The sequence below is a fragment of the Pelecanus crispus genome, chromosome 3, assembly GCF_030463565.1.
Source record: "Pelecanus crispus isolate bPelCri1 chromosome 3, bPelCri1.pri, whole genome shotgun sequence".
Taxonomy (NCBI): Eukaryota; Metazoa; Chordata; class Aves; order Pelecaniformes; family Pelecanidae; genus Pelecanus; species Pelecanus crispus.
The window spans coordinates 122220518-122232886 of NC_134645.1; the positions used below are offsets into that span (position 1 = coordinate 122220518).

General features: G+C 39.7%; 1 protein-coding gene across 2 annotated transcripts in view; it reads right to left on the reverse strand.

Annotated features, from left to right (window-relative positions):
- LDAH (lipid droplet associated hydrolase) overlaps nucleotides 1–12369 on the reverse strand; it is a 126871-nt gene that overhangs the window by 35578 nt on the left and 78924 nt on the right. For both annotated transcript variants that reach the window (XM_075708172.1, XM_075708171.1), the window contains one exon: nucleotides 3546–3786. In XM_075708172.1, coding sequence (XP_075564287.1) covers nucleotides 3546–3786 — 241 coding nt within the window. The remainder of the gene's footprint in view (nucleotides 1–3545; nucleotides 3787–12369) is intronic.

The following is a 12369-nucleotide window of genomic DNA, read 5'->3' on the forward strand; positions in this document are numbered from 1 at the left end:
AACCCATCTGAAACCCCCGTTTCAGGTTTCTGAGTCCCCTCCTTCCCAACCTGGCTGAATTGCACAAAGCAGACCTCCCCCTGCCCCAGATCTCTGGGCTCCCCGGCTCCCCGAATAGGTTAAGCAAACAGGGAGATTCCTCCAGGGAAGTCACAGGTTCAAGATCACAAAGGACTTACCGCCTTTGGGCCAGTTGGAGGGTTTTTCTTGCTATTGTGCTTATCTGTATCTTCACTGTCATCCAGACGTTAACCTCTGACCTGCCAGTCCGCCTCTCGAAAAAGCCTTGCGGTGTTTACCCATTATGTAATGTCTGTGCTTTTGTGGAAATTTTACAGAAACAAATGGAGGAAGTTTGCCAGTCAAATGGCTGGACAATAAATCCTGTCCCGTGTAGACAGAACGGTTTACTGTCACTGTAAGTCTGCTACTGGCATCTGTCACCGAAGAAATGTTTACAAATTTCAATGCGCTGGAGTGCCAAAGTATTCCAACATTGCAGGACTGTACATGATTTGTAGAACAACCACCACTGTGCTAGATAGGGGTATCCTTGTTTTGCTAGCCTGAATAAACAGAGTGACAATGTTTCAGATAACTCAAGGTCACTAATGTCCAATTTTTCTGTCTATTCATCTCCTAGGTTCATGAATACAAGTACCCAAATGCTAGTTTGTTCATTGTAATGCTTTTTCTGCCCTCAGATAGCTTTGCTAGAAGTTTAATCCAGGTAGGCAAACTGCCTCCAGACCCCTTTGCTTACTTCTAATAGGTCCTTTATTATTTATACACTGTATCTTCCCAGCCTTCCTTACAATCCATTTTCCTTACACTCCCTGCTGTCTCTCCTCTCTCTATACTGTCTCCCCTTTGGGACAAGACGTTATATTTCGTTACCTTTCTGAAGCACAGTGTCATCGCAATGCCTTCTGCTGTGTGACTGGGGCTTCTACATATCATCAACTATAAAGTTAGGACAACATAAAGATGAGTTTGGATAAGAAGCAGGAATGGACATAATTTGAAACAGTGGGACAGACAGATAGGTAATATAATTATTCCTTCACTGATTCTTTCAACCGCGGGCCTGATTCTGCTGCCACTGAATGGAGCTTTTCACTCTCGATGTCAATGGGAGCGGCACTCGCTCTTAGAGTTCCGCTATAATTAAGTTTTCAAATCTCATTTCCTTTCAGAGGAGAGAAAACATTGTTGTGACTAAGCTTTGGATGTGGTAACAAATCCCTGGCAGGTTGGTTTGTTTTAACGGACGTATTAGTTCTAAGGAAACTTTTACCATCTTTCTTGCCCTTAATCACAGCTTTTATTACAATTACAGTAATGCAACAGATGTACATGCCAAAGGCAATATGTGTATTTTTAATGAGTTGACATGCAACCTTCCTGGAGGGAGAAACAACTCCATTTGCTGAACATTTCTGAACCATATCTAGCAGTTTATTAAGGGACAAGGAATCAATCAGAAAAGCATTTACCACAAATTCAGAGGCTTCAGTAACTCACAGATGAGCAGTCCCATAAGAAAGACTCAGTTGTTGTGCTAGGTTTAGCAAATTTTTGCTGAATGGTAACATTTTCTGTTGTCCACAAACAATACAGGAGAAGGTTAACAGGCAATATCTGGAAAGCCCTAAGATTATTAATCCACACATGTGGTCTTGAGTCACTGGGCTGTAAAACATCATCAGTTTCCAAAGATGAAACCAAAGGGGAATTCTGCTTGAGAGAGATGATATCACAAGCCCAAAGGAACTAGTTGCATCAATAAGGCCTGTTTATGCAAGTTTTACAAGACATTGGCTCACAGGGGTTTTCATTCTGGTATAATGAATTCAGTCAATAAATTGAACACAGGCAGAGATCACATCCTATGAGTAAAGAGCCTTCAGCCTGGTTTCTTGCCTCAGTTTACCTTACAGCTTGGGCACACATCAGACACTGGTACACACAGAAAATTACAACAGGCTGACACGCACACATCCACTGGGCTCATTCACCTGGGGACTAAAGAGCTCGGAGAGTCAGGCTCCAACAGCAGCACACAAAATCTGCTCTGTGAAATTATTCCTGCCACTGCCGTGGTCTGGGCCAAACAGCACTCACAAACAATGGCTGGCCATGCTTTTTTGGAGGTTAATGCAGGCCAAGGACCGTTTCCAACACAACCCTGGTGGTGGATAACCTGTTCTGAGAGGTAAAAGTTTATCTGCAGGGACCAGAGGAGGATTCCTGGTTTGTAGAGATGCGACCCCACAGACCTTCACATACCTTTCTCCGAGACCAAATTATCAAAGGAGGAAGCCTGAAAGCCTAGTGTACATATGACTGCATGCTTGCTTTCTCCTCGGTCATCATAAAACTGCCACAAGTTAGTAGGAACCCAAACAACAAACCATAGGACTCCTTTCAGAAATTTACATTATCAACTGGGAGTCTGATTTTGTCAGGCACAGGGTACTGCAGCGACTGTCATTATGCCAGGTTTGTGCAGCATAAATGGGGCTGTCTAGGTTTGGCAGTAAGAACCCTCACTGCCCATCTGGCTTTCAGTCTCTGTACAGTCCTACAGCGAGCCTCCAATACAGTCCAATACATCCACAGATATCCGTGAAAAGCGTAGGACCTCACTGCAATCACAGTTACTCTGGCACATCGGTTTGGACGATTAGTAGGTAAAATTTAACTGATAGAAGACAGAGCACAACTGGAAATGTAAGAATGTGTTTTTACTACTATTAATGCAATCAAAACTTCCTTCTTGCTATTATTACTGCGTTAGCACGTCAATTCTATTCCAAATTGTTTTCAACTGCTAGCTTACCAAAATACCTGGAGTATAGCACAATCCACGTTCTGGTTTTCATTCTAAACTTAACATAATTTATCTGAAATTATTCCCTTTCTTAAAGCTGTTTCTCTGGCTAGAATGTGCAAAATATGCATACAATATGCACTGGGAGAACGTTAATCTTCTTTCTCCGTATGCCCAAAAAAGTGTTGAAATTCTTCTGTGCATAAAGTAACTTCTATGCGTCTTTGTAGACTGAAGGCACTTTTCTGAATTTATCAATATTCCAATTCAGATGACAAATTCTATACAGCCGGTTAAGCCATAGCTTTGAAAAACACAGATGCAAAGAACCATTTATGAAACTGATTACTGAGTTATTTTCACCATCCAATATGAATGAAATGCAAAAAGTAAGCAGACATAATTAACATAAACTAGATTGTAAAACAGTGTTTTAATCACATGAGATACTGTTAGTAGTATAGGTCAGAGTTTTCTTAAGAAATATATATTCTTTGGGGAAATATTTTGTTATTTTCCCTTTAAGACTTTTTTTTTTTTAAATTGACTCATTTGAGAGTTTCCTGTACCTGTGCTCTTGAGAAAAGATTAGACCTGTCCTTCAAAACTTATTCATGCTTTAGTATTAAGCTTTTGCCCACAAAACTACATCAACATATACTAAACGGGAACAGTACAAAAGTTGGCGTAACAAAAAACCACACGTGCTCACCAATGCAGTCCACGCTGAACAGATTTACAGAGGTTGTTATGGAAGATTCATCACAGGTCTTCATTCCTCGCAGAGCAAACCGCACCAGGGAGGCTTTGACCCCCTCCGGTAGGAAGGAGAGCAGGTAGACGGGCATGTACAGAATGTAACGAAGTTTGCACAGCAAAGGGGTCATGAGCTTTCCTTGAGGCGACTGAGCCATGCGCTCTATCGTCGGAAACAGCAGCACAGAGCGAAGAACCTGTCAGGCCATGAGAAAATGACTGTCAGCAAAGTCCTCCAGCACCGCATCCCAGCCTAGGAGACTTAATTTTTAAATGAGTCTCTGCTTGAAATGAAGTTGGGTTTCCAGGTGCGTTGCAGCTCAGACACATAGGCAGGCTTTGCAGTGTGCCCAGGTGAAATTTTTTAAAAGGCGAAGCAAACACGAACGTGGTTATGAAATGCTCCCTTCTGTCAGTTTTGGAAGGAGCGCCCAGGAGCGCCAGGCCAGCCGCTCGCTCCCGGAGGACGGCGACCCCAGCAGAGGGCGGCAGGCCGGACCCACCGCCTCAGCCCGGCTGGACTTTTTACCTCAGCCGAAGTACGCTGCTTTTTATTTCATCTGGCAAATGATTTTTTCTAAGTAAACCAACCAACCAAATTTAAAAATGCCAGCCACTGTGATGGTAACTTTACAGTTTGACAACACATGGGGTTTTCAGTCTGCAGTTGAGTATAGGTAAACTTGGTCAGAGCAGGTGCCTAAGCACGCAGCCCCTTCGCTAAGATGTGTGCGGTGGTGCACAATACTGCTTTTTATATGCTACAATGAAATAGACATATTTGAAAGCTGGTAATTAGTTTATGTTATGATAACAGAATACCCTGTAGCCTTCAAATAGAATGAAATAATTAAAAGCCCCACCCATGTTAACCAAAAGTGAATAAATATACCTACTCTCAATTATATTTCAACGTTAAGATCAAACAAATACTCTAGAAGGATATCTGCCACTTTTTCCTGGAAGTAAAATCATATACAAGAATTCATATAGGAAAAATCCTCAAAGACTCACAACTACAGTACCTAACAGAAGTATCAAGAAGGCAAAGTAAGAGAGATTCTGGATATTACGTCTGCAGATAATTAGGTACGTTTCTGTGCTTTGTTGGTGACTCTACATAAATAAAACAGATGTAGTTATATGTGTCTGCTGCTTACTGCACATATCATTCTACGTATTGCAAAAATTAGATTACTATTTTTGTATAAAATATTTAAAAGTAATTGTCTTTACTCTCAGATGAGACTCAGCTCATGTATGCCACCGCATCTGTGTGCAGCACCGCTGGTCTCAGCAGCTATCCAGTGGAAGGCAGGGCATGTCACCAAGAGATGCTTATAGGATCCGGGCATTGCAACATAGCAAACAGGAGAAATTCAGGAAATATCAGTAACTTGCCATACTGTACTTTCTACAGTATTTTAAAAGCAGACTTTGAAAGTGCTATTTATATCGAATACAGAATTATTTTAAGAAATCCTTCTACTTTCCAGCTGATACTACTTTGGTTTTAGACAAAGAAAAATACATTCTCAGGGAAATCAATCCTGGGCCTCTTTTTATTAAAGGGAACCAGCAGCTGAAGTATAGGAATGCAAGACTTGTACTAAATTATATGGTAGTTTCGTAATATTTCAGCTAGGAGCTGAACTCAAACTGTTGTGATCTAAAGCAGATTTGACCTGCGTTCCCAGGCACACATTAATCCTTTGACATTACAGTTTATAGATACAGGATTAGTTGCTTGGAGTGCTGTACTAACCACTGGGGGAAGTTGCTAAACCTTGGAGGAAAGAGGACAAACCAAGAAAGCTGTTACAATGTCCCATGCATTCCTGCCTTTTTTAATGGCACACAAATTTAAAAGATGGTGTTAAGATGGAGTATAATCTTCTTTAATTTCTTTCTTTTTTTACTCTTTTGCAGACAATAGTAGAGAAATGTAAAATTTGTATATTTCAAACACTTATCAACTATTTCTTAGTTTACTGCTAGTTCCCCGAGACAGGATTTTGAAATGTGCATTTGACTACAGAATTGCTTAAAGATGTAGTTCAATGTCTTTGCAATACAACTGCAGATACAACAGATTTAACATATTATAATGACACACTTGTTCATAAAAAAGTATGTCATATTTGTGTCTCAAAGTAAGTGAAGTAGAAATACACAGGTAAAATGAAGGAAATTAATGAGAACCAAATGCTCAACATCAGTTAATAATTTTTTTTACTTTTCAAATGCCAGGATCTTATCTACATGGATCTTATCTACATGCAATTTACACTAGCTGAAATCAAGTAGATGGCACAGAATTATATTCAAGTTACAACCTTCAGAATTGTTATAAGACCAGTCATTCTGAAGATGGAGGACGTTGCCTATCGTAAGACCAGGTATTGTCACATCTATGAATGCCACAGTATATACCATTAAGTAATGTGTAAAGGTTAATAGCTCCTTTGTTTATGGAAACCCTTCTCATACTTAATGATAGATGTTTCTTGTGATAACAACCAGTCAAAATACAAAAAATATTACACATAACTAGAGAGAGAAATCCAGATTCACCTGGTTTAAATTACCCCCAATTCAAAGTTCAGTGATTTTCATTGGTTAAGCACACGGCAAGGCAGAGAGCTGGGCAGCTAGAGACACTAGTCGCAGCAACTTGACTGGATCTGGGGATTTCTGAAAGTTGGCCAGTGAATCTACTGAAGGCAAATATGCCCTGTGCCCACGAGTCACTGAGAGCTGTGGGTTGTATCACCTACCCTTGCTGTGCTTTGGTCAACCTGATAAAAACAGCACATGTATTCTTACATTATACTGCAATTGTCACTGTTGGTTGTTGTGACAATAAACAGTATTTGTAAAACTGTCATTTAACTTATTTAACATTTATTTCACATACTATTAAATTGCAAGATTTCAACACTCAGGATGACACATACATTGAAGTTCAACGTGTAAGGCATAGTTGCTCCTTGGGTTAGTCACCAGACAGCTGCTTCTATCTTCATCATTAATTTTTAACTCTTTAAATTACATAGGACTCAAGACCTGAATGGTTCAAGGGACTGTAATATGATGCAGTGTCTTGCAAGTGTTAGGTCTTGTTAACAACAAAAAGCTAACGTTATCTGCAAGCTCTTCACATAATGCAATGTGGGTGCCAAGGCAGCTCCTAGTCCCTAGCCAAGTGGTGTATGTACCACTGAAAAAATGAACAGGGCATGGCCTGAGCATGTGTCCAGAGAACAAACGGGCCTAGAAGCCCAATATGTTCTGCCCTCTAGTCCTTCAACACAAACCATAGTAGGAAGGTGTGGGGACTTTTCGAGTTTCACTTTTGTCACTGTATATATACTTTGCTGTCTAGAGCTATCAGTCCATCAACTTCAGGTATGTATGACCTGCACAGTAAATTTTACAAGACAGAAAGAAGAAAAACTACTTATTTCATAGGAAGACTGAGCCCTCCAAACTACCTACATAAAGAACATATACGTTCCTGTACATATGGGCTTTCTATCCAGCTTTTAATTTATCTAAAACAAGATGCTAGGGTGACAACTGAGTACCTTCAAGTCTTCACTGGATAATGGTTATGTCAACATGTTTTGGATTTGCAGAAACAGTTGGAAGTTTTTTTGTTTTGATTAAAATGAGAACAGAATACAAAAGGACAAACAATTAAATTTACAACAAATTGTTGTTTATCACTGCACAATTTAATAGTCTCAACCACACCAGCAAAGGATTTTTGTAAAATGTTTAAATGGTTTCTTTACAAAAACACTAGAAGTATGCAAATGACTTCAAGGCAAAAAAACCCTACACTAATATTTTTCAATAATGCCTTCTACTGAAAGAGTTGAAAGACATTTGTCAGCTACGATTTGAAGTTTAAGCGGGTAATACTACTTGCTACAGGGACTGGTAAATGACAGTGCTGAGGATATAACACCACGCTTAAAAACTGGATGCCATTTACAACCAGTATTCAAAAAAGTGACTTGATTTTCAGAGCTGTTAACTCCTGTGATGCCAACAAGAGGAGCTCAATACGTTTGAAAGCAGGCGGTTTTGATTATGCACCAGAAATGCTGGATACAGATTCAGGCACCTCGGGTGTACCCTCCTGAGATCACAGACACTTCAGCCGAGGGCCTGGAGGGGGCTGTGACACCGTGCTGCCTGCTCTAATAGAGTGATGTCGCTCAGAGAAACAAAATGGGAGAGACAAGCAGGCAGGACGTGAAAAGGCAGACACTGGCTGACAGAAAGGAGTAGGAGCTATTTTAAAGATTTTTTTTTTTCAGAAGAGACCCTAAGTAGGTGAATTCCTTAATTACGGCCAGGCTTTGTCAGTGCCGTACCTTGGCTCCCAAGGGACAGACCATCCCTTCCCACGACACCTTGCCGGCATGGTCAGAGCTCTCTACCGAAGTTGTAAAACAACAAGACTCTGACCCACTGAGCAAAATATCCATTCTACACCATCAGAAAGTGAAAATTCCTTAGAAATAACCCATTGGTTCACTCTGCAGAAGCAGCGGTTGCTGGAGGCTCACATTGACTTTTGAACAGGGAAGGGTTTGGAAAGTATTTGCTCCTGCTGCATAATCTGTTCTTAATCACCGGAGGTGCAGAAATGGTCACTATAATAACCACCAACAAAAAGAACGTAAGACTCAGATTCTGCACTGGTCACACAACTCAGAGCCCACGAGGAGCTCCAGAGATCAAACCAGCGGGCGGAAGCGGGAAGCAATCTGTCACGCTTCGCACCCAACCCATCACGCTGACCAATGCTCAGTGAAGAAGCACGCAAGTACACTGCCGCGGCTCGCCCACAGACCCTGCAGCCACACACCCCTGCTCCGCGGGAACAGTATCACTGTGCACGACTTATCACGGGGCTGGAAAGAAAATGAGCAAGGAAGTTTTATCTAGAATTCCTCCAAAACCCTATGAAAAGCAAAAGCTGTTTCTCTGTCAAAAGTTAACGCTTCTTTTGATATATTTTAGTTCATCCCATATATTAGTTTATTATTCCTCTGTTGTGTTGGCAGAGTAAAAGCTATTATCTGTCAGGTGAAACCTAGTAAATTTTTCAAGGATAACATAATGATGCACTTAATGGTAATCTACAGTCTACCCTTGACATGGAGTGCCACATTAATCACAATTTCTTTTACTCAGTATGCAGAAACCTGCAGGCAAAACAATGAGGGTCAGGGAAGTATTCCCTGCTTTATTACCACAGCTGTGCCGTGCACATTTCTAAGAAAACAGGCAGGACAAACCAGACAGCGTTGGCTTGGGCTTTCCTCTCACCAGAGTGGGACTTTCTGGACTTGCCAGTTCACTTTGCTCCATTGTGAACTATATATAATATAATATATATATAATATAGAGTTATGTTTTAAAATCTTGAATAATTTCTTCTTCAGCTGTTCAAGATGCCATTTGGTCTGTTGTATCAGCAAGTTGTCTGTCACAACTCAATATCAACAATCCCACATGATTTCATGACAGCAAAGAACTAAAGAATGAACTCAACTGACAAAAAATTATTTCATTCCTGGTGCGAAGCAAGAACATACTATGTGCACTTTCTTCTATTTTATTTTATGGATCTCCTGTGATCCTAAATGAATGGGCATATTAAATAGGGAACAGAACAAGTATCTCAAGCGCAGTTAATAGAGAATCTTATAACTGAAAATTTCAAAGCGCTTTATAAGAATTAAGTCCCACAGAGAAGTTTTAGCATGCTTTCTATGGACAAATAACCTGAAAATCAGAAATTTAGATGACTCCACATGAAAATATACATTGTGAAAGTAGGTAGATTTAAAACAAATGTACAGTAATTTGCAATCTTCTGCTCTAACCAAAGCTTACTTTTCTGGGTAACCAAACTGTTTCTGTAAAACGAAGTGGTAAAAAAAAGTAAATAACCAACATTTGGTAGAAAAGCTTGTATTTTTTTACCATGAACGTCATGGTGGCTTAGTTTGTTAGTGGCTGCTTAGTTCAAGAGAGTCTTCTGTTGCCATCTTCTAAAGCCCCCTCCCAACATACTGCTGCAAGGCAGGGGCATACGCACTTGATTTCACACTATCAACTTAAATTTTCTACATTTCCTGTTTATTAGTGCCCACATTTTCACTTTGGCATCAGATTAATTTAATTTTTTCTATTCCTTTCATTCCAGAATTCTCACTGTGTTACATATAATCTGTGAGATTAAGTGACAGAAAGAGGGATTTTTCCTTAATTTTCTGAGAAAATTCTTTTTATATGAGGAACATAATCTGCTCCCTGCAGAGTTTAATTTGTTTTCGAAACAAAAGCACAGTTAGTGTACGCAACTCTCTGAACACGCTGTTAAAACTCTAAATAATCCACTTAAATTTTCTCTGATGGGCTGAAGGAATTCTTGCTCCCTAAGACAAGCAAACTTTTTGAGTGCAACTAACAGCATCATAGCAATGTCTGTCAGCTCAACTTTACTAAGGGGTGTTTGAATTTTCATAGCTTGAGAACAGATTGGATCAAGACTCTTGATCCCAGGACCTTCTGGTAGAGTTTTCGTAGGCATACTGAGGATCCGGCTAAGGACTGAGTTCTTCAATTAGCTATATCATAACTTCCACTGATGTACAGCAAAAGTTGTCTATTGCTTTTCTATTATTTTTTAGTCAAGCAAAGTCTGCATTTGCACCAAAGGACCTTGACAGGTCTGCTTAGAAATCAGAAACATATTATGTATTTAGTCACTGTTTGCAGATGTGGTCTTCAAATTACAGATAGGCAGTAGAAGAAGAGAAGCTAGAGGTATTTCATAATAACTATCTCTACCTCTCCTTTGCAGCTAGATTGCAGTTTCCAATGAATGTAGTGCTTCAGTACACGCCAAACCAGCTTTCGGAGATCCAACCTGGGTATCTGCCCCATGATGCTTAAGGCAATTTTTCCAAGAAGAAGTACAGGAAAAAAACAAACAAACAAACAAACAAAAAAACAACCCAAAAATGGAAAGAAGCGGTATAATAATGAGGTTCTGTTAAGTTAAATTTGGTACTTCAATTACTCAGCTCACAGAACCAACTCAGAAGCTACTACTATCTTTAAATATGCCCAGGAAAAATAATCTAAAGCACGAATGAGTGGGAAAAAACCTGGTGAGTAATAAAGCTGAAAGGACACATGGGAGATGGTGAACAGCAAATGGTATGCAAGTTTGCAATATGATATGGCGCAGAAAGCAAGCAAGAGAGACGCTCTGCAAGTTAATGTTACATATAATGAGGAAACACATCACAAATGCCAGAGGAAGCTCTGCCTCCCTGGGAGACAATGCAGATTGCATTCTGTGCTGTTAGTCTTAAAAGGGAAGATTTCAACCAAAAGCCAGCCACAAATACAGCATAAAATTAATGAAGGGCTTGGATGATAAAATTTCAAAAGGAAGTTATATACATATAGAGAAATATGAATAGCTTGGCACAGTGCGAGCAAAGAGGCAATGGGGTGGAGAACCATAACTCCACTAATTTCTAAGGGCTATGAACACAAAGGATGCATAATATTTTCGGTGGGAGAAGTGACATAAGTAGATGTGATGGAAAGAAATGAAAAAATTCAAATGTTAAAGCAGGTACCAGAAGTCTGTGTTGACATCAACTTTTATGCTGCTATTGGGTCCCAACTGCAGAACCGTTATCAATAGGAACAGTGCAAGAGAGAGAAATGCCACCTTACACAGATGTGACGGACACTTTCAATTTCCAAAACCAGGACATGTGCCAGAAAGCTGTAAAAAAGTTAACATAAGGCCTGATAATGTTATTTATGCATTCTCTCATGCAACTACATTATCCTGGGACTACAGCATATTATATACACTGACTAAACTAATAATCCAGGAAGAACGAAAAGTAAATGCGTTGGCTGAAAATGTGGAGTTTTTCTTCTTGCTATCCCTCCTTTTGTGTAAATGGTTACCACATTTTAAAAAAAAATTTTTTTTAGTTATACAGCAAGCTGGCAGAATCTTTGCAGAGTGGTTATTATTTGCAGGAAAGAAATATACCCTTTCAGGAGAAGAAAATCAATCAAACGTTACTTGCAAAGTTTTTACCCCTCCTCCAAAAAATCAGAATGAAACATGAAGTTGAGAATACTACAGGAAAAATATTTATCTCTAATTCAAAGAATTCTGTTAATAAAATGAGCTTTTTAACACTCCAGCACAAGACTGATCATTAAACCCAGTCCACAACCATTCTGCATTACCTTCCCATCAAGCCATAAGAAATCCTCCAGCACCCAATGACATATTTTATGATGCTTTGGAAAAAGATCCAAACCCCCAAAACCGATGATCCAGCACAGGATGAGAAGATGGCAGACTCATAGCACTACCACTGGCATGGGCTCCCTTTTCTGATATGGAACTCATTAAAATGTTAAAAAAATCCCAGGAAAGGGTTTTTTTTCAGCCAACAGAAAATGCTACCAAAACAAAACACAGAGATCAGTGCCAATGGAGAATTCCTTTGTGATTTCAAGTCTTTGATTAATTTTATTGTGAGCATGTAAACAAGAAACACCAGTTGCCATCTACAAGGTTTTCAGTATTATGGGGAACACTGTATATACTGTCCACCTGTGGTCAATCTTTACTGCTTCCAAGGAAGGCAATCAAGGCCACAGAAGCTATACCTCAAGTCAGGGCAAAAAGTATTTCTTGGACAAATATG